Source organism: Periplaneta americana, chromosome 16, assembly GCF_040183065.1.
Source record: "Periplaneta americana isolate PAMFEO1 chromosome 16, P.americana_PAMFEO1_priV1, whole genome shotgun sequence".
Classification (NCBI taxonomy): domain Eukaryota; kingdom Metazoa; phylum Arthropoda; class Insecta; order Blattodea; family Blattidae; genus Periplaneta; species Periplaneta americana.
Genome location: NC_091132.1, coordinates 175,670,258 through 175,693,866, shown reverse-complemented (window position 1 = coordinate 175,693,866; position 23,609 = coordinate 175,670,258). Strand labels below are relative to the sequence as shown.

Here is a 23,609-nt window from a genome sequence, read left to right as displayed (position 1 = left end):
TATTGATTTTTTCCGGGCGACGAATGTCGACGACCTTGATATAAATTCGAGAGTAAGATAAAAGTTAAACTTGATATAACCTTGAAATTGAATTTGACATTGAAAAACGAGATGACAAATTGAATTTATTAGAATATTATTTACAATTAACGCTAATTATTATATTAACAGAACATAACCTTCTGCGACAGTATTGGATTTCCATCCTCCGTGACCTTTCGATAGTTGTCTTTCGATTGCATATCCGAGAATAATCGAAAACCTGAACTTTAATGAATAGGTCTACTTTAATGGTATGCATTAAAGGACTGCCACCAGGTGTATAATTACTACATTTCGGCATCGTCGAGCATAAACAATGTTATAAAATCTACTTTTATGTGTAAAAAGATTGTAGTAGATTTGACATTGGTTGAAATTTTATATATAAAAATAGATCTTAGTTCTTTATTTACAGTAAAAGAAGACATAACTGACTTGGAGTAGTGTCAAAACTGGGAATGTTTATACTCTTTTTTTTTATGTATACTTCTCGGTTTTTAGTTTATTATGTGCAAAATACAACCACGAAGAGAAGCTAGAGCTATTTTTAGCTTGAACACTAGTCTTGGAATCCACTTACAAAAAATAGACATTTATAATTCATCATCTGTACCCTATGTGTTCAAGAGGAAGCAGTCATAAATTGGGGTCATCTTATAATATCAAGCAAACTTATCCCCTTTAAGCCTACAGAATATTTGATCAATATATATATATAAATATATTGGAAATCCAGAAGACTCTTGGCCCAGATTCGAGCAGTCTATTCACCCTGAGTAGAACAGTTGGTGTAGCGCCGGCCTTCAGTGCCCGAGGTTGCGGGTTCGATCCCAGCTCAGATCGATGCCATTTAAGGGGAGAGGATGGTAATTTTTGGTACAAAATGAGTAAATTAAAATTTTTTTTTCTTTCCACTGCTCTGTGATATGTGTGGAATGCATAGCATAATATTTTGTGGGTATTTGTGCCTTTATCACAAGATGTTGAGACGCAATATTTGGACTTCCTGCGTTAGGGATTTTTAAAACACTCGACCCCTTTTATTGTTGTTTCCGGTAAACTGAATTTCCAAAAAAAAAAAAAATTGTTCTTTAAAATACACTTTGTTATGTGTCTAATGCATTGCATAAGATTTCGTGGGTATTTGTGCCCTTATCGGATGTTGAGCCGTCATTTTTAAACTTGCAGCGCTATGGATTTTTAAATCACTCGCCCCCTTTTATCGGTTTATGGTAACTTCACTTTTTTGCTACATTGCCAAACAAAAATGAATGCAATTTCTGAACTATTAAAGATATATGCATGAAATTTAGAACACACATTCTTTAGACCATTAGGTAACTTTTCTCTGTAACAGAATTTTATTAATTTATTTCATTTTAAAACTAAGCCAGTCCGGTTGCAAGACTAGGAATCAGAAAAGTGGTATTAAGTTTTAATTGTTTATTTTAGAAACGTAGTGACTAATATCAAAATTCTGTTACAGACAGTTAGTAGAGCATGCTTTTGCAATTACATTGCAAAAAACGGGATGAATCTACATTTAAAAATGGTTTAGATATATCGATTTTAGTAAAATCTTGCATTGGGTATATATTTTTCAAATCTGGGCCCCGAATATTTATTTTTGGTTGAGTTGCTACATCTATGAGCTCTCTACCTACAAAAAATGAATATTTTACACGAAATACGAAAAAAATATAAAAAAAATACCGCCCTCTCCCCTTAAGTGTGCTTAAATGCGACTGGCTCATGTCACTAGATTTATTGGCAAGTAAAAGAAGTCCTGCAGGTGAAAATTCTGACACACCGATGATTCTGGTATAACTTCGGCAGTTGCGAACGTCAATAAGTAAACGATACTTTATCTTTGTATTCATTTCAGATTTGTTGATCATGTTGAGAAGAATTTGATAGAAGAACGCGCCAGAACTGATCGTGAAGAAGAAAAATTGACACAGTGTGGTAGCAGCAGTCGAGACTGTTCAAACATTAGTGACGTAAGCGTGAAGTCTATCAAATGTAACATATGCAACCAGATTTTTGTAACACAGCAATCTCTGGAACTTCATTTTCGTATACATACTATAAAAAAGTATTTCAAATGCGACGTATGTGGGAAGTGTTTCTCGGAATCCTCATATTTAAGCAGACATGCCCTCATACACGGAGGCGAAAAGCCATTTCAATGTGATGTATGTGGAAAGGGTTTTTCGCGATCGATATACTTAAAGCAACATGTTCGGACCCATACAGGCGAAAAACCTTTCAAATGTTTAGATTGTGGGAAGTGTTTTTCTCTACAAGCGAATTTGTACTCACATGCGCGAATACACACCGGCGAAACGCCATTCAAATGCGAGATTTGTGGGAAATCTTTCTCAGAATCGGCACATCTAAAAACTCATGCCCGTATACACACAGGAGATCGTCCATTCAAATGCCAAATCTGCGGAAAGTGTTTTTCACGATCAGGAAACTTAAAGCAACATTCACATATTCACTCTGGCGAAAGTCCATTCAAATGCGAGGTGTGTGCAAGGTGTTTTTCTGGATTGGCGCATTTAAAAACACATTCCCGCATACACACCGGGGAACGTCCATTCAAATGCGATATTTGTGGAAACAGTTTTTCTCGATCAGGAAACTTAAAGCAACATCGATTTATTCATTCAGGCGAAAGTCAATTCAAATGCGATGTTTGTGGAAGGTGTTTTTCAGCTTCGTCGTATTTAAAAACTCATGCCCGTATACATACAGGCGAAAAGCCATTCAAATGCAATGATTGTGGAAAGAGTTTCTCACGATCTGGAAACTTAAAGCAGCATTCACAAATTCACTTAGAAGAAACTTCACTCAAATGCGATGTGTGTGGAATGAGTTTCTCAGAATCTGCAGATTTAATATCGCATTCTCTCACACATACAAGCAAAAGGATATTCAAATGTGAACTGTGTGGAAAGTGTTTCTCAGGCTCGGGAAATTTAAACCGACATACACGTACTCATACAGGCGAAAGGCCATTCAAATGTGAGGTGTGTGGAAAGTGTTTTTCAGATTCTACACATTTAAAAACACATGCACTGTTACACACAGGCGAACGTCCATTCAAATGCGAAGTATGTGGAAAGTGTTTCTCCCGACCAGGGAATTTAAAGCAGCATGAATACATTCACACAGGCGAAAGTGCATTCAAATGTGATGAGTGTGGGAAGTGCTTCTCAGACTCGACACGTTTAAAAACACACGCTCGCATTCACACAGGCGAACGTCCATTCAAATGCGAACTATGTGGAAAGAGTTTCTCGGGATCGGGAGACCTAAACCGACATACACGAAGTCACACAGGCGAAAGGCCATTCAAATGCAATGAGTGTGGAAAGTGTTTCACTGTTTCGTCGAGTTTAAAAATTCATATGCGCGCGCACACTGGTCAAAGGCCATTCAAATGCGAGGTGTGTGGAAAATGTTTTCCTGTATCTTCATATTTAACCATTCACGCACGCATTCACACGGGCGAAAGGCGATTCAAATGTCATGTTTGCGGAAAGTGTTTCTCAGGATCGGGAAACTTAAAGCAACACGCATTCACTCACTCGGGTGAAAGACGATTCAAATGCGAGTCGTGTGGAAAGTGTTTTTCTTTATCGACACAATTAAAAAGCCACGCTCGCATACACACAGGCGAAAGGCCGTTCAAATGCAATGAGTGTGGAATGTGTTTCACTTTTTTGGCAAGTTTGAATAGACATAAACGTACACACACTGGCGAAAAACCATTCAAATGCAAGACTTGTGGAAAGTGTTTCTCAGTTTCTCCACTTTTAGTTAAACATGCACGCAAACACATCGGTGAAAAGAAATTTGATTGAGAAGCTTGTGGTAAATTGTTCTTCAGATTCGGCAGCATCAGTGTGATATGCCTGCTTTCTACAAATCTAAAGGCATTCAGATACGATGTCTATGGAAATTTTTTCTCAATCTCGTTAACCTACACACAGGCGAGACACCACTCATATGCGTTGACTACCAAAGTTTATCTCAAGTTGAACAGTCACACCCACTTACAATGAAGCGAGAGATCTCACTAATTCAATGTATAAGGAAAGAATTGTCCGTACTTTGAAGTGTTGAGAAGCATTCTCTTTCAGACAAAAATGTCATTAAAATATACAGACGTGGACAAATTATTAGGAAAATTGAAGATTTTTATTATACATTTTTACAAAATATGATTCTCCAATTTAGACTACACTTGACATTTTTGCGTATTTCCAAATTATTAGCAAAATTGAAGATTTGTACTGTATTTTTTTTTTAAATTTAACTCTTCAGTTTGGACTACATTTGATATTTTTGCATATTTACAAATTATTCGCAAAACTGAAGGTTTTTTATTATATATTTTTACAAAATTCGATTCTTCAATTTGGAATACAATTGACATTTTGGATTTTTTTTTTTTTCAAATTATTAGCAAAACTGAAGGTTTTTATTTTATAGTTTTACAAAATTTGACTCTTCAATTTAGACTGTAGTTGACATTTTTGCTAATTTACAAATTATTAACAAAATTGAAGATTTTTATTATGTATTTTTACAAAATTTAACTCTTCAATTTAAACTACAGTTGACATTTTTGCATATTTCTGTCTACTGTAATGATAGAAATATGCAAAATTGTCAATTGTAGTCTAAGTTGAAGAATCAAATTTTGTAAACAGAATTATCATAAACATCGTCAATTTTGTTAATAATTTGTCCACGTCTGTATATATATTAACAAAAATATTAATTTGAATGATGTAGAGTGTGTTTTTATAATTAAGAAGTAAAATGAAATAAAGTAATCGATTGCGTGAGTTTTTCTGTGTCGCCCAATTTCCTCAAAATTCGAGGAAAAAGTCGCCCAAATGGCGATAGCCTCAATTTAAAAAAAGAAATATATAGATAGCAAAATCTGCATATATGTAATTCAAATGGCGATATGTCGCATAATCTGGCAACCCTGGCTTGGCACAAGTTGGACTTTTTATGAAGTGGCATTATTACGTTAATGATCTAAGTGGCAGAAATTTGATATGTTTGGAATGTCTTAATGCAGTGCTTCGTTTTTGCCTGGATTGTGATTCAAAGAGTTTCGACACGGAAGGTACTGTGTTAATACTTATTGAGTATTTTCATAAATTTTCCCATTTCGTAAATTATAGCTTTATGTTAGATATTATATTGTATATAAATTTCAGTCTAACAGAGACGGCGCATTTTCAAATGACTGCAATGGTGATGAATAAAAAAAAAAAGCATAAAGGTTCAGTTCATCAATTGCTATTATGAGTTAAGTGTAAATAATTTTGGGGACGGCCTAATGACGTTTTGCAAAGGCATATTTTCTTGTTATATACCGCCATACCTGGCGACTCGTATTGCCTTGTCCGTACTTCTTTATACACGAACATAATAGAACATGTGAAGGAAGGAAATTGGTTTTGTTATGTTTTTGTTATGTCGTACTTTTACGTGTTACGTACTGGCTAACCTGCTTAGCTGCATGTCGTGATCGTAGAAATGGCAATCACTACATTTCGATTCTACGTGATGCCGGAAATAATATATATTCAAGATTGTATTTATAACGAGGTGCGAGAGAATTTATTATGTGGAAATGTGTATAAATCAATAAGGAATAGGCTTAAAATCAACTCATTTGAGTTAATTACATTTTCCCCACCAGTTTCATTCCAGACTGTTATCATTTTCAACGTCATCATTTCAAGTGTTTTTTTTTTTTCTTTTTAACCCTCAACATCTCCACCATTACGCTCACCGTTAGATGTAAACTTATATCATGACGGTTAATCACATTTTATCCACCAGTTTCATTTCAGACTGTTATCATCATCATTATGTTTTTTTGTAAAATCACTTACCTCGGAGGCCACACCTTTGGAGTAACGGTTAGCGCGTCTGTCCGCGAAACCAGGTGGCCCGGGTTCGATTTCCGAGCGGGCAAGTTATCTGGTTGAGGTTTTCTCCGAGGTTTTCCCTCAACCCAATATGAGCAAGTGCTGGGTAACTTTTGGTGCTGGACCCTAGACTCATTTCACCGGCATTATCACCTTCATCTCATTCAGACGCTAAATAACCTAAGCTGTTGATAAAGCGTAGTAAAATTACGTACTAAAATAAAAAAAAAACTTACGTCTATCCTCTTGTGGATACGCTTTGTTCGGTATCACACTCACCATTAGGCGTAATCTCTTTTGTCTTTATCATTTTTCCCCCACCAATTCTATGTCAGGCTGTTATCATCATGATCATCATCATGGTTTTCTTTGTAAAAACACTAACCTCGTTACTTTCGCCTTTACGCAAAAATGAACTACAAGGATTTTTAGAGTAGGGAAATATGTTGTCTACTGATTTGGTAATGTTCTCGCACAATTCAGCAAGATAGGATTCAAAACAATAAATTGGCCGCAGAATGACGCTTAGTCCCAACTTGCCTTTGCAGCAGTGTTGCCATATTTACCGATAAGTCGCTAAGTCTAGGGAATTTTGAATCAGTCTCTGCGACAAATTTTGTAAAATACTATTAGCGACTTTTCTGCTGATTTTTATATTCTTCCACTTTTTCATTTCTTTTAAGTTAAAACATTCAACTGAAGTCGTGCACTTCTTAGTTTTAGAAGAGGCAAGGGTGCAAGACTGAGTAGTCTAATGATTCACACGTGAAAGCCCTGATCTCATATAGTCGTGATCAGTAATCAGGGGTGAAAGATTCTGATTCAATGCTTCTCACGGGTTAGGTCTCTCTCAATGCTACTGCTCCAATACCGATAAACGGTGGCAACTTTGATTGACACGTGACCAGTCGCAAGCTCCAGCTATTTCTTGGTTCTTCCCTGCAACGCGGAGATTTTCCACATCGAACCGACCGAGACGAGTTTTGGAATTTTGTGCCTACAGTTCGTGTGGAGCAAATGAGACTGTAGTTTTTGCTGGTATATATATATATATATATATATATATATATATATATATATATATATATATATATATATATATAACTATATACTACAGAGGAATAAGCCTTTTAAATACTACTTATAAAATATATACTAAAATAATTAATAATCGCCTAAAAATAATATCTGAAGTGAATCTAGAAGAAGAGCAGATGGGGTTTAGAAAAGGGCGCTCATGTAGTGACAATATTTTTAGTATAAAAAGAATTTTAGAGAAACGACAAGAAGTCAATCTAGAAACGCACATAGCTTTCCTTGACTTCGATAAAGCTTTTGATTGTGTAGAACGATGCAAATTATGGAAAATAATGTATAATAAAGGTTACCCTCCACATTTGATAGAAATAATAAAATGCCTCTACACAGATACAAAGATAATAATAAACACAGGAACATCGAAAACAGAAGAAATAAGAATAAATCAAGGACTCAGACAAGGTTGTAGCCTGTCACCTAGTCTCTTCAACATATATCTAGATGACTTAATTAAAGAATGGAAAATGGAGGTGAATCCAGATATAAAGATAAGTACAGATACATTTTTAAATGTTCTTATGTTTTCCGATGATGTAACATTAATACAAGACAGTGAAGAAAAATTGCAATATGCCATTCACAAACTACACCTACTAGGAAAAGAAGACTATAATTTAAGCATATCAACTCATAAAACTAAAGTAATGGCCCACTGTGGTAAATTTCCAATTCGTATAAAAGTAATAGTTGATAATAAGCCCATAGAACAAGTAGGTATCTCATTTTGATTATTTAGGTTGTAATATAACTTATGATGTAGATAGAGATATTGACAACAAAATAAGCAAATTCCAGTGGATATGCGGAACAATAAATAAAACACTAAAAAATAAAACTAGAAAAGAAACAAAACTAAAGTTCTATAAAACTATGGCAGTACCCGTGTTGACATATGGAAGCGAATCATGGATAATTAAAGAACGAGATAAAAGTAAATTACAGGCTGCAGATATGAGGTTTCTTCGCAGAGTAAAGGGATGTACAAGAAGGGATCTGATAAGAAATGAGAATATCCGTAAAGAATTAAATATATACAACATAAACGATAAAGTTGAAGATTATAAAGAAAAGTGGAAAGAACACCTGTCTCGAATGGATAATGAAAGAATTCCAGCACTGATACAACAATACCAACCTAAAGGCAAAAGAGATGTCGAACTAGAAGAGGTGGAACTGAACAAAATGTGAAGACGGAATAGGCGCTGAGCCTAAACCATGAAGTGATTTAAATGTTAGATTTCAGAAAAAAATTGTGGTCAAACGCTTGGGCGAAAATTTTCACACTTACAATTTGCCAGAAATTGTAGTGTCAATGATTGGAACAATGGTAGTGTATTCACTATCATCTGCTCCCACAGCCGTCAACAACACAACCAGACTCGGCTTAAGAGGGTGATGAGGAGGAAATGATGTTTTTCTCCGCATATGCATGTTTTTCTTATTTTTATTTAGTGATATTTATTATTAATTTTTAGCGACATTTCTAGGGATTTTTTTAACAAACTTTGGAGAGATTTAGCTACTTTTTGTTGAAACGTTAGCGAGATTGTAGGGCGATATGTTGGCAACAGTGCTTGGCAGGTTTTGAATTCATTAAAATGAGGAAGTTGATCGTTTTGTGAGCGAATAGGTATTATTTATACGTTGGTTTTGTAGATCGATCCTATATTTAGTCAGGGTTGGGCAGTATTTGAAATACATTTGTATTTTGTAATTTGTAAGGATTTTCGAAAGTATTTTGTATTTAAATACATAAAATTGATGTATTTTTTATTTCAAATACTTAAAATACTTTTTTCTTCTTCTTGTCCTTCAAGTTTTGGATTTGGATTTGAAGAATGAACTTTTGTCTTATTTGCCTGACTATTTCAGATACAGCTAGCCATACACTTAGTTTTCTTGCCACAACTGATTTCCTTAATACCATAAAGAAATCTCCAACAGCGTCAAGGATCCATCACCCAACACTTGCTAAATGTTCAGCATTATGGAATGCGTCTAGGAGACCCAAATACTCAGAAAGTATATCAGATGTCTTGAAATATTCATTAAAGTTTCCTTGCTCAACTCAGTGGAATTCTCTTTATGACCCAATCTCTCAAATATTGCAATTCAAATATGATATAAAAACTATATGTGAAAAACTGGGATTGCCAACCTTCAAAGATGTTTCATTACCTTGAAGAATATTGTGCAGTTCTGAAACCCATTGTCGTAGCCCTTGATTTAATGCAAAATGAGAACACCTGCTATTACGACCAACTTTTGTCCACATTAAATTCCCTCAAAAACAGATTAAATATTATGTTACTTAGTAATCTACGCCATCTATTCCAAGTAACTCCAATCCAAATCAGTTCGCTTTCATCAAGATTTAAAGCGATGTTTGATCTGACCCCAGAAGCAAACTGAGTTATTTTGGTAGCTTGCTCCACCCATCATTGAAGATGAGATGGCTACCTGACACTGCCTCACCAAATGATAGGAAGAGAACACAGAATATGTGCGTGAAATCAGCTGAGCAGTTTTCTGCTACACCTTCGGTCAGTTCAGACAATGAAAACAATTTTTATGTTTTCAACTCAAGTACAACAGACTTTGAAAATCAAAAAGAAAAGAGCTTGTCTACTGCGGAGTATGAGCTCATACAATTCTTCAATGGCAAAGGGACAACCCTGTGCAATCTAGAGAATTACCCAACAGTGAAACAAGCTTCTATATATATAATACAAGTTTGTGTTCCTCTGCGCCTGTAGAAAGACTGTTCTGTTCTGCAGGATTAATTCATTCACAAGCAAGGGGATCCTTATCTTATGAACATTTGAGGAACTGGTTGTTTTCAAAGGGAGCTGTAATTATTCATATGTAGCATAATTTCATTGCTGACTGGGAAAATGAAGAAGTTCAGTTACAGTGCTTATATAAAACTTCGAGGTAAAAATACTTTTAATGTTAATATAATATTTTAGATTTTCAGCAATATTCTTATTTCTTTAGACCTACATATTGTATCGAGTATTTGAAATACAAATGTATTTTGCTTAATTTTTTTAAGTATTTTGTATTTGTATTTAAAATACAATTTTTTTTAATTATTTTGTATTTGTATTTGAAATACTTGGATGTCAGTATTTTGCCGAACCCTGTATTTAGTTATCTGTAATACGATGACGTTGCCGATTTTAGCTTATTCCGGTTTTTTTATTTTTTTTTATCACTTTGCTTGTTTGATACTGGACGACTAAAATGATCTGTGTTTTGTAGTGGGACTACAGCTGAAATCTACAAGTCATATATTAATAATAGTTTTATAGAACAGCTCTTGTGTGAAAACGTGTACGAAGAAGTGGGATTCCAATTTTATCTTTGTAACTAGTAGTAATTGTTTTCAGCAGTTTATTTTCTGTAATCATTGTCAGTTACATAACATGTTCTTTCAGTTGTATTGGATGTGATCAAGATGGAGGTTGTAAATGATCCTTAGGGCTTAGTACCGCATGATAACACGGACAGAATGGAAGAGAATAAGGCTTCATCAGAGGTAAACAGAAAAGTCTTCCTATGTATTTTCATGTTGTTGTGTGGTATATGGCGTCATGAATTGTTCTTATCATTTTCAAATGTGCGTTGATTCTACTCTCATTAATTATTAGGTGTTTACAGGAAAATTTAATTACATTTGTAGTTGTCTTGTCGATGGAGTTGGTGATGGCTAGATGAGGCCGAGGATTTGTTGTAGATTACCTGGAAAGCTTAAGAGTTGTATTGATTTGAGATCTGCTTCTGTTACTAGCGTGCACATTAGAATACACTTTAGGCAATGACTGCCACGTAAAATCTGATTGGTGAATGTTACTTATCAAGTCATCATTAAAGTAGCTAATAATAGTACATTATGCAACGAACCTATAATGGTAGCAGTTAAGACGCAAGTATGTTTGTTTATGAAACGAGCGCAATTGAGTTTCATAATTTTCATACGAGCGTCTTAATTACCATTATAGGCAAGTTTCATAAGACTTTTTATGCTCGACCATATTTCTAACTTGAAATTATTCAAAAGTAGGTCATGTTATGGTTATGTAAGTAAGTAGCGAACTGACCTGAATTGCGAAAGTATTGATTTTTTCCGAGGCCGATTGTCATTGACCTTGGTATAACGTAGAGAATAAGATTAGTCTTGATATAAGCTGGAAATTGATTTAGAATTGAAAAACGAGATGACAAATTGAATTTATTTTAATATTATTTACATTTAACGCTAATTATTATAGTAACACAACATAACTGGACTCTAACTTTGAGAGAGGAACAGAGATTAAGGGTGTTTGAGAATAAGGATTTTAGGAAAATATTTGGGGCTAAGTGGGATGAAGTTACAGGAGAATGGAGAAAGTTACACAACACAGAGCTGCACGCATTGTATTCTTCACCTGACATAATTAGGAATTTTAAATCCAGACGTTTGAGATGGGCAGGGCATGTGGCATGTATGGGCGAATCCAGAAATGCATATAGAATGTTAGTCGGGAGACCGAGACGTAGATGGGAAGATAATATTAAAATTGATTTAAGGGAGGTGGGATATGTTGGTAGAGACTGGATTAATCTTGCTCAGCATAGGGACTGCTGGCGGGCTTATATGAGGGCGGCAATGAACCTCCGGGTTCCTTAAAAGCCAGTGAGTGAGTAAGTAAGTAACAGAACATAACCTTCTGCGACAGTATTGGATTTCCAGCCTCCGTGACTTTTCGCTAATTGTCTTTCTATTGCATATCCGAGAATAATCGATACTTGCGGTTTTATAATTGTACAAAGGTGATTTATCATTGGCTGAATACCTGAATTTAATAAATAGGTGTACTTTAATGAGGTGCATTAAAGAGCTACTACCAGGTGTATAATTACTACATTTTGGCATGGTCGAGCATAAAGTTATTCACTATATGTTTTTGTTCTGTAGGAAAGTTATTTGTCACATCTGGAAATGTCTGGCATGAAGACAGAATTCGTGGACCAAAGTTGCGATATCAAATCAGAGATAAAGGTCGAAGACACCACACCAGTGCCTATTAGAATTCTAAAGGTGAAATCTGAAGTAGAAATGAAGGTTGAAGACTCCACACCAGTGCCTATTAGATTTCCTATTGTGAAATCTGAAGTTGAAATGAAGATTGAAGACACCACACCAGTGCCTATTAGATTTACAATGGTGAAATCTGAAGTTGAAATGAATGTTGAAGACACCACAGCAGTGCCTATTAGATTTCCTATTGTGAAATCTGAAGTTGAAATAATGGTTGAAGATATCACACCAGTGCCTATTATATTTCCTATGGTGAAATCTGAAGTTGAAATCAAGGTTGAAGATACCACACCAATGCCTACTAGTTTTACTTCGGTGAAAACTGAAGTTCATGTAAGTGGTTCATTGTCAGTATAGAGATATAAGAATAGTTTGTTTTTAAGTATGTCACACCTATTAACAGTCTCGATTGGTATTGAGCATTTTAATTTTTGCATAACGTTCACGACTTAGATGGTTTTCATTTCATATTTCGAATAAAATAATAATTCGCAATTATAATTCTGATATTCAATAGTCGATTATCTCGAATACACGGAGACAATTCTGTCTAGGATTAGATTCATTTTAAGTTTACGAAATTAGTTATTATGTATTAGTAACGTAGGAATTAGTATACCACATAATGAATAATGGGTTCATACAGATGTAAAAGCTTATACAAAACTCACAAAATAGTTGGAGATCCTCTAACTTTATTAAGAAGTAATTTTATAGGGAAGTAATATTATAATAATGACAATAATCATAATAATGTTCTGGTCTTGAAGTTACAAAATCAGCGCGTACACGGATTGCTACGGACTCCAGTCCCCATAGCCCTAGTTGTCTGTCAAAAACCGTTCTCCAGTTGTTCTACAATTTTGCCCTTTGACGACGATTTCCAGGTTCCATGCTTCAATTCATTTGTCGTTATGAATCTCCTAAATCCTAATTAGGCCCGTAACACACTTGAAGAGTTCTCGCCGGCAAGAAATGTGTTGCGAGAAAGAGGCGAAGAGCCTTCCTCCACACACTTGGCGAGTTCTCTCTATCACAGATCACACCTCGCTATGATCATCTATGCACTGCCTTCATGCAGAAAGCATTTTTCTGTATATAGTAATCACTCGTTCGGAGAAATATTATAGGTTATGTATTTACGTATATTGTCGTACTTAAATATATAACCTGTAAGTATATTGTCGTAATTTACAAATTACGTACGAACGCTATGTTGAATCTGAGTATTCAGATGATGAGGAAATGGAGTTACATGAACATATTTTGTTAACGAAAAGAAAAAGTAGGCCTAAAATAAATCAAGAAATATCTGAAAATCACATTGTATCTTACGAAAATAAGGGCGAGTTTTGGACAGTGGTTTCGATTTGAATGATGATACGTTTAGGCGTTATTTCAGGTTGAATGGACCACAGTTCTTTTGCCATTCATGATATGGTTGAGAATTCTTTGCTATATTCTGATTACAATTACGTAAACTGTTAAGACATATAGATACATTATTTCAAATGTTTAATTAATATTATTAAATGTCATCAAAATAAAATATAGCCCTATTTATTTTCAGATAATCTGATATTTGTCTCCAGTTTTCTTCTTTAAGTTTCGTGTTTTTATAGTTTTCATCCCGGGTATCATACAAATAGGCCTACGGGTGACATCGTACAAGTTCGATAAGTTTCTGACTGCAATTATCAGTCATCTTTCCTCATTTTCAAATAAAAACAATACAATTCATCGCCACCTGTGATATTTTTTTGTACATTCAATCGTCATAAAGAGTATAAATGTCAAACAACTTTGATAAATATGTCAATAAAATTCGCTGAGGGACCGATCCCAGCGAGAAACTCGCGCGAGGTTTTTGCCTCGAACGAGAATCTCTTCCAGTGTGTGGACGTCGATTTGAATCCATGTTATCAATTTTTTAATTTTCTCGCAACACATTTCTCGCTCGCGAAAAGTCTGCTAGTGTGTTACAGGCCTTAACAATGTGTATTACAAATTAATTGCATGTACGATGACCAAACCTTTATTTTCTGATGCCGTGTGTCATAAGATGAAGTCGAGTTGGAGGTTATGAATATGGAGTTAATAATACATACTTTCAACAGCGAAATATATTATTTCAATATATAACTTTTTACTGTAGGTTTACTTCAAATATTCTTTGCGAATTCTGTTTACGTATTTTGCGCTCTATTTATTTATACATGACATGCTCATATTTTCATAGTTACAACTTTTCTGCATGTCCTAGAATACAGGCAGATATATCGAAATTAAAAAAGCATGTATAAAGGATGTAAATAATTGGAGTTGGTTGCAACCAATTGGATTTTGAGTGAAAGTCATTAGAAGCTTACAGAAATGTTAGATTTGATTCACCAAGTTTGAATAAATAGATGTCTAACATGGGAAGGCAGTGACCAGTATGGTCAGTTAAAACTCTATTCATTATTTCCTCAAATTTCCAGGAAGATTTGTTGGATGTGGACAGAGTTCAGCAGGAACAGAGAGTGGAATTATCTTCAGAAGAGGATGACGTGTTCAGTAAAAGGTCAGTGTACTGTGATGGTTTTGCTTCTTCCATTCTTTTAGAACTTCATTTATGGACGACGCGGAAAATGAATTTTATAAAGTATGGTACTGTCTTTTTCTACTAATTTGTGGGGTTATTTTTATTAACGGCTCAATGCATCTTGGTACTAAAATGACATGTGATTCACTAAATGATCATTACCATGACAAGTAACACACTACAACTCCTACTATAGCTGCTGCTTTATTAGGCCCGTAACACACTTGGAGAGTTTTCGCTGGCGAGAAATGTGTTGCGAGAAAGAAGCGTAGAGCCTTCCTCCACACACTTGGCGAGTTCTCGCTATCACAGATCACACCTCGCTATGATCATCTATGCACTGCCTTCATGCAGAAAGCATTTTTCTGATTATAGTAATCACTCGTTGGGGGAAATATTATAGGTTATGTATTTACGTATATTGTCGTACTTAAATATACAACCTGTAAGTATATTGTCGTACTTTACAAATTACGTACGAACGCTATGTTGAATCTGAGTATTCAGATGATGAGGAAATGGAGTTACCTACATGAACATATTTTGTTAATGAAAAGAAAAAGTAGGCCTAAAATTAAACCCAGAAGTATCTGAAAATCAAATTGTATCTTACGAAAATAAGGGTGAGTTTTGAACAGTGGTTTCTATTTGAATGATGATTTGTTTGGGAGTCATTTCGGGTTGAATAGATCTCAGTGTTCTGCTGTTCATGATATCATAGAGGATTCTTTGCTATGTTCTGATTAGAATTATGTAAACTGTTGAAACATATAGATATATTATTTCAAATGTTTAATTAATACTATTAAATCTCATCAAAATAAAATATAGCCGTATTTATTTTCAGATAATCTGATATTTGTCTCCAGATTTCTTCTTTAAGTTTCGTGTTTTTATAGTTTTCATCCCGTGTATCATATAAATGGGCCTACGGGTGATCGTACAAGTTCGGTAAGTTTCTGATATGCAATCTTTCCTCATTTTCAAATAAAAACAATACAATTCATCGCCACTTGTGATATGTTTTTCTACATTCAATCGTCATAAAGAGTATAAATATCAAACACGTTTGATAAATGTGTCAAGAAAATTCGCTGAGCTACCGATTCCAGCGAGAAACTCGCGCGAGGTTTTTGCCTCGAACGAGAATCTCTTCCAGTGTGTGGACGTCCATTTGAATCCATGTTATCAATTTTGTAATTTTCTCGCAACACATTTCTCGCTGGCAAAACTCTTCAAGTGTGTTAAAGGGCCTTATTGTGCTGTGCTTCGGGAACCATGGTCTCTTTTGCTGTTCGATCACGTCACTACTTTATTGCAATATTTCTGCTGCGGCTGCAATCCCTGTGCATTGTTCTATTTGGCTGTTTTTCGAGCTGTGCAATTCTAGTGCTGCAAAAGTTGCGAAAAGTTCAGCGCATCTATACTTCTGTACTTACAGGTTGCGTTACTTTTGCAGCAGCACCTGGCTGGAGTTTTCCGTCACTCTGCTCATACTTCACGGTTTTATTAGGTTGTGATTCCTGTCAGATATTTCTACTATTAAATACAGGAAAATTTATCTCGCGTAGCTGTTTTTTAGTAAGGAGTTTCGTCTGATCGGAATGAATGTCGAGAAGAGTGCGAAATTCCAGTCAGCTTTGAGAACTGTTTCCAAGTTACAAGATCTTTGTCATAGAAACTGTTTTATATTATCAATAAGATTATTTATTAATTAATTTTAGAGCCCTTTATTCTATTGACCCCAAAGCATGTGAAATTTATTTTTAATTAACATTTAATACTTTCATTCCATTTGCGAATTCTCCTATAGGTATTTGTCTCTTCAGTGGAATTCAGCAGTAATTTTTTAAATTTATTATCTACTAGTTGTAACCATGCGCTTCGCTCCACCCATTAGAAATAAATATAAAGTAATTAAATAATTAAAATAGAATGTTTGATCCAGGGAACATTCGTTTTTGATAGAAGGATAAATCGTTTAATATGTTACTTAATTTAAATTAAAATGCGGTCATTTTGGTCCAGAGAGCAATCATTTGGTGCAATGACAAAAGATGTTTCTTAATTGTTATTAAATGCAACCATAGTTTAATGAAGATTGACATCATTCAGTTTTAATGTGTATACTTCATATTACTTGTTGTATTTTTCCACTGAATTATGGTAATAACTTATTTTAAACCATTGTTTTCTACATCTTCAGTAAATGGCGCTTGATCTACCATGGTTCTGAACCCTTCAAATAACTTAAATAGTGATACAGCATAAACAGTGATATGTAATTATATTTCTTCCTTTCGAAAATGTAAGAATTCACGATCTCCTATGTACCATTGCCATTTAATGAATAAATGTGTTTTTTCTTCCTAATCAAAAATTTTATATTTTGCACATAGGAGTTACTGCAGGAACAACAACGCTATAATCTGAGGTGGCGGTGGAAATGTATTGTATTGTTATTTTAAAAGTCTTGTACAGTATATCCTTAACTTTCACTCAGATGTTACTGTAATAACATTATAGAATTATGTCCATGTAGAGAAACTACACTTTCCAAAGATGAAATAATAATTAAACAATTACTTAGCTTTCGATATTACTTCATACAAACACAGAAACATTCCCTGTAGGCTATGTTTAATAGCTTTCGATTGTTGTTGTCCAAGGCCCCTTATAGACGAAGTCATTTGTTTTTATTTCAATACAGCGCCTTAGATGGCGTTGTTATTGTAATTTTAAAACTCATTTATCTCTTTAAATATCAGCTCTATCGAAATGTTGTATAGAGTAAAACTTTTCGGAAATAATTTTTAAAGAAACTTTTGTTATGTAACATTTTTCATGATAGTTAATAATAAGGGGAAGTATTTCTATTTATTTAATTCAGGCCCCCTTATAACCCCCCTTTTAAATAAAGTATTTTGATCGCCGTATAGCCTAGAATCTAAGTTACAACGAACTTATTTTATATTCCAATTTTCATATAAATCGGTTCAGGCATTATCGCGTGAAAAGGTAACAAACATCCAGACAGACAGAAATACAAACAAAAATTTCAAAAAAGCGATTTTCGGTTTTAGGATGGTTAATTATACATGTTAACTCCAATTATTTTTGGAAAATCGAAAATTACCAGAAAAATTTTGGCTACTAATTTATTATTAGTATAGATTTGTAAATTAAACTTTCCAATCTAGGGAATATTTGACAAGTTGTGTTTTGATAGATTAAGAAAGTATCAGGATATGGATACATTATGATCATCCGACATGTCCTGGTCAAAGCATACACTATGTGAAGTTTGAAAATCACTACGACTCTCCCCACATTCTTTGCCTTGTGCTATATCACACAACTACGATTCATGTGCTAAGAGCTGTGTTATCTATTGGAAAGGTAGAATAGTACCAGAGTCTACACTATGTGCAGTCGCGAAGCTCGAGGTGATTTTTTGCAAATCTCGTGATAAAGCGCTCCAAGCGGTTAGCAACTAGAAACAATAGACTGTCTATTGTCGACTTTGGACTGTGTCGTATTTCCATCGAGTACTAGCTCGTTGCGTATTTCACATTGAAGCTTGTGAAATGTTCGTTATTGGTTGTAATGAAAATGTTAATGGCTAAAATACAATAATTGGAATAATAATATTTTACTAGAGACGTAGAAAAATTAAGTTTGTTTTAATGAAATTTATTGATCACGTTTTATTTTCAATTCTGGTGGGATTATTATTGCTTAGGCCTACTTTTTTTTTCATAGGATATGTTTTTAATTAGAGCTGTTAATTTTGTTGTTATTTTTATTTCTTACTTTACTAGAGACGTAGAAAAAGTCTGTTAGAATAAAATTTATTGATCACGTTTTATTTCCAATTCTAGTGTGATTATTATTGCTTAACCTCATCCCACTTTGTTAACTGCGTAAGCCTACACTAGAAGTACCGGTACACGTAAGTTACCCCATTAATTCATGTTTCCATTATTATTGTTGTAAAGGGAAATGCAAATTAATATTTATTGGTTTCATAGTTAATTATCGCTATAATCTTGAAAGAGTGAAGCGATTATAATACATTTCAGTTCGTTTTGCACAAACAAAAATAATATTAACCTATTTCTTGCAGGTATCTTCGAGTTTATGGTGGAATTTAATATACTTCATTAAAATAATAAATTAACTATATGCATTTAATATTTAAATAATGGAAGGAAGGTGTTAATTTTTCCAAAAGAACACGACAACGAAAGTGTAACATATTTTGTCGTCTGCTAAGAGAGATATCTGCGATGAAGAGGCGATAGTAGCGATCCTGGTGGTGAGCAACTACCCACGTTTGCATTTTTACTATATATTGAGCTTCGCGATTGTATATACTAGACTGTGATAGTACCAGATCCGATGGCGCACACTTCTCATAGTAGAATGCGACGTCTTCTGGTGATTATTTCGATTGCTACCTAGGATATTAACAGTATAAAAATAACTATTGCTGTTTGTCTCTGTTTGTCGATTCTCGCAAACGCCGCACAAGATCGTATTTCTTAGATCCTTTTTTTGTATCCCGTTTGAGTGTTTTTGCATAAGTAATTACGTTGTTCGGATTAATTTGCACGCTACTGTATCTTGTCACATTAATTCTAGTCATCATCATCCATAGCGCTACATAGTGCCACGGCTTCCTTAAGAATTCTCCTCCATCGGTCTCGATCTTTAGCCACCGTCCACCAGTTCTTCACTCCAAGCCTCTTAATGTCGTCCATAACACAGTCTCTCCATCGTAGCTCTGGCCTTCCAACTCTTCTTCCTCCAGCAATCCCATATTCCATCACCTTCCTAGGTATTTCACATTCATCCATTCTCTTAACATGCCCTGCCCATCTCAGACGAGCAATCTTAATGGATGTTATTATATCGGGAGTCTCATAAAGCTGGTATAATTCGTTGTTATATCTTATTCTCGAAGTTTCACCGTCCCTTACAGGTCCAAAAATCCTTCGCAATATCTTCCTTTGGAATGTGGCCATTCTAAATTTATCCCTTTCACTAAGAGGCCATGTCTCTGATGCATAGGTCAACACTGGTATTATTAGGGTCTTATATAGTCTACATTTTGTGCCACGAGATAGCAATCTTGATTTAACTTGTTTTTGCAGCCCATAATAAAACCTATTGGCCCTTTGTATTCTTCTACTTATTTCTTCTGAGATATCATTGTTACTATTAACTAGTGATCCAAGATATACAAAGCTCTGGACTGTCTCAAATTTGGCATCATCAATCTCAATGTACTTAGAAGTTTTATTATTATTTTTGTTATTGACCACCATGTATTTTGTTGTGTTTCCATTAATTTTTAATCCCATATTTCCAGCTGCATTCTTAGATTTCTGAAGGTTTTTATTAGATCTCTTTCTGACATCACTATTATATCAATATCATCCGCAAAGACTAATATTGGGACAGACTTATAAAAAATGGCACCTCTTGTTTGTATTTTTGCTTCCCGCACTATCTTTTCTAATAATATATTAAACAACATTAATTATAGTAGATACTGATAAATTGTTACAACCGTTTCAGCATTGTGGATAATGATGAGAAACGTCTAATGCAGGAAGGCACCAGGATTGATCGTGAAGAAGAAAGAGGGCCACAGTGTAATAGAAACAGACCAGACTCTCCGAACGTTAGCGACGCAAGCCAGAATTGTCTCAGATGTAATATATGCAATGAGATTTTTGGAACACCGGAATCACTGAAACTTCATTTGCGTTTACACGCTAAACAACGGTCATTGAATTGCGACGTTTGTGGAAAGTTTTTCTCAGCAAGGGGAGATTTAAACAAACATGTACGTATACACACAAGCGAAAAACCATTTAAATGTGAGTTGTGTGGAAAATGTTTTTTAAGGAAGCAATGTTTAGGGAGACATGCACGGACACACTCAGGTGAAAAGCCATTTAAATGCAACGCATGTGAAAAGTGTTTTTCAGAAAGGGGAAATTTAGTCAAACATGTGCGCATCCACACAGGCGAAAGGCCATTTAAATGTGAAGATTGCGGGAAGTGTTTCTCAACAACGGGACATTTAAGCAAACATAATATCCTACACACAGGCGTCAGCCCTTTTAAATGTGACGAATGTGGAAAATGTTTCTCAGAAAGGGGAAATTTGTACAAACATGTGCGCGTACACACGAGTGAAACGTCATTAAATTGTGAGGTATGTGGAAAGTGTTTCTTAACAACGGTATCTGTAAAGAAACATGCTCACGTACACTCAGGTAAAAGTGCGTTTAAATGCGAAGTGTGTGGGAAGTGTTTCTCTAAAGGGGGAAATTTAATTAAACATACATGCAAGCAAACAGGTGAAAGACGATTTATATGTGAGATATGTGGAAAGTGTTTCTCAGTAAGGAGAAGTTTAAACCAACATGCGCACATACACACAGGCCAAAAGCCATTTAAGTGCCAGGAATGTGGAAACAGTTTTGTAACAAAGCGAGATTTAATTATACATTTGCGCAAACACAGTGGAGAAACGCCATTTAAATGTGAACTGTGCGGAAAGAGTTTCTCAACAACCCGATCTTTAAACAGACATTTTTACTCTTACACACACAGGCGTAAAGCCATTTAAGTGCGTGGTATGTGGAAAGTGTTAGTTATGCCAACATGCGAAAGGCCATTTAAAATGTGACTTACATGGAATGTGTTTCTTGGTATAGCTCTTGCAAGAAACGATTACGGAAAACCATTGGTACTGTCTCTTCCAAGAAGATGAACAAATGAGGACATCGCTATGAAAATAAAGAACGTAGCGAGAGAAAAATTCGAAGCTAATTGAACGCGCAACATATGTTTACGAATGAAATAATAATACCGTCCGATACAAGACACGTATTCACATGCAATGGAACAAACTAAAGTCGTAATGTAACTATCACAATGCAAGACTGATTCTATCGGTGTCATTTCTCTTTCGACTGTACTCTTGAATATCATTGAAGTTATCTCATGACCTTTTCTCTCCCTCTCTCTTCCTTATCGCAGTGTTTTATTCGCATTTCGTCCGTAATCAGGATTTGCGAAACCTATAACGTGAGATCTAAACAAACTTGCGCACATACACACAGGTGAAAGGTCATTTAAACGCGATGTTTTTTTTTTGGAAGTTTTTCGTAACAACGTTGGATTTAAACAAATATGGACGTATACTCTCAGGTGAATGGCCATTTATGTGTGACTTATGTGGAAAATGTTTCTGAGCAACGACATGTTTTAACAAATATACGTGCATATACATGGTGGAAAGGCCATTTGAATGTGAGATCTTGGATATTGTATCTCAGAATCATTTTGCTTTAGGAATCATGCGCGCATATACACAAATGAAAAGCCATTTAAATGCAAATTGTGTGGAAAGTGTTTCTTAGCATCGACATATTTAAACAAACATACACACAGGAGAAAGGATATATGGAAAATGTTTCTTATAAACAGTATCTGTAAGCAGACTTAGATGAATTGACAAAGGCTAGAGGCATTCTAATGCTATATCTGTGTGTGTGTGTGTGTGTGTGTGTGTGTGTGTGTGTGTGTGTGTGTGTGTGTGTGTGTGTGTGTGTGTGTGTGTGTGTGTGTGTGTGTGTGTGTGTGTGTGTGTGTGTGTGTGTGTGTGTGTGTGTGTGTGTGTGTGTGTGTGTGTGTGTGTGTGTGTGTGTGTGTGTGTGTGTGTGTGTGTGTGTGTGTGTGTGTGTGTGTGTGTGTGTGTGTGTGTGTGTGTGTGTGTGTGTGTGTGTGTGTGTGTGTGTGTGTGTGTGTGTGTGTGTGTGTGTGTGTGTGTGTGTGTGTGTGTGTGTGTGTGTGTGTGTGTGTGTGTGTGTGTGTGTGTGTGTGTGTGTGTGTGTGTGTGTGTGTGTGTGTGTGTGTGTGTGTGTGTGTGTGTGTGTGTGTGTGTGTGTGTGTGTGTGTGTGTGTGTGTGTGTGTGTGTGTGTGTGTGTGTGTGTGTGTGTGTGTGTGTGTGTGTGTGTGTGTGTGTGTGTGTGTGTGTGTGTGTGTGTGTGTGTGTGTGTGTGTGTGTGTGTGTGTGTGTGTGTGTGTGTGTGTGTGTGTGTGTGTGTGTGTGTGTGTGTGTGTGTGTGTGTGTGTGTGTGTGTGTGTGTGTGTGTGTGTGTGTGTGTGTGTGTGTGTGTGTGTGTGTGTGTGTGTGTGTGTGTGTGTGTGTGTGTGTGTGTGTGTGTGTGTGTGTGTGTGTGTGTGTGTGTGTGTGTGTGTGTGTGTGTGTGTGTGTGTGTGTGTGTGTGTGTGTGTGTGTGTGTGTGTGTGTGTGTGTGTGTGTGTGTGTGTGTGTGTGTGTGTGTGTGTGTGTGTGTGTGTGTGTGTGTGTGTGTGTGTGTGTGTGTGTGTGTGTGTGTGTGTGTGTGTGTGTGTGTGTGTGTGTGTGTGTGTGTGTGTGTGTGTGTGTGTGTGTGTGTGTGTGTGTGTGTGTGTGTGTGTGTGTGTGTGTGTGTGTGTGTGTGTGTGTGTGTGTGTGTGTGTGTGTGTGTGTGTGTGTGTGTGTGTGTGTGTGTGTGTGTGTGTGTGTGTGTGTGTGTGTGTGTGTGTGTGTGTGTGTGTGTGTGTGTGTGTGTGTGTGTGTGTGTGTGTGTGTGTGTGTGTGTGTGTGTGTGTGTGTGTGTGTGTGTGTGTGTGTGTGTGTGTGTGTGTGTGTGTGTGTGTGTGTGTGTGTGTGTGTGTGTGTGTGTGTGTGTGTGTGTGTGTGTGTGTGTGTGTGTGTGTGTGTGTGTGTGTGTGTGTGTGTGTGTTCTTACAATATAAAGTAGA

At 35.6% G+C, this 23,609-nt stretch overlaps 2 protein-coding genes across 4 annotated transcripts in view; both read left to right on the top strand.

Moving 5' to 3' along the window:
- Positions 1-4,341, top strand: part of LOC138692017 (zinc finger protein 493-like) — a 51,905-nt gene extending 47,564 nt beyond the window's left edge. Inside the window, exon 6 of the mRNA XM_069814794.1 lies at positions 1,928-4,341. Coding sequence (XP_069670895.1) covers positions 1,928-3,914 — 1,987 coding nt within the window. The 3' untranslated portion in view covers positions 3,915-4,341. The remainder of the gene's footprint in view (positions 1-1,927) is intronic.
- A 6,025-nt stretch (positions 4,342-10,366) lies between these two features.
- On the top strand, positions 10,367-22,388 carry LOC138692009 (zinc finger protein 723-like). Of its 3 annotated transcripts, XM_069814769.1 has the most exons (4): positions 10,367-10,647; positions 12,070-12,525; positions 14,673-14,755; positions 20,360-22,388. In XM_069814769.1, exons 1-4 carry the CDS (start codon positions 10,621-10,623, stop codon positions 21,420-21,422), a joined length of 1,629 nt encoding a protein of 542 aa, XP_069670870.1. In that variant the 5' UTR covers positions 10,367-10,620; the 3' UTR covers positions 21,423-22,388. The 3 variants fall into 2 exon arrangements, with proteins under 3 accessions (XP_069670870.1, XP_069670871.1, XP_069670872.1); XM_069814770.1 differs by lacking the exon at positions 14,673-14,755.
- Positions 22,389-23,609: the final 1,221 nt, after the last annotated feature.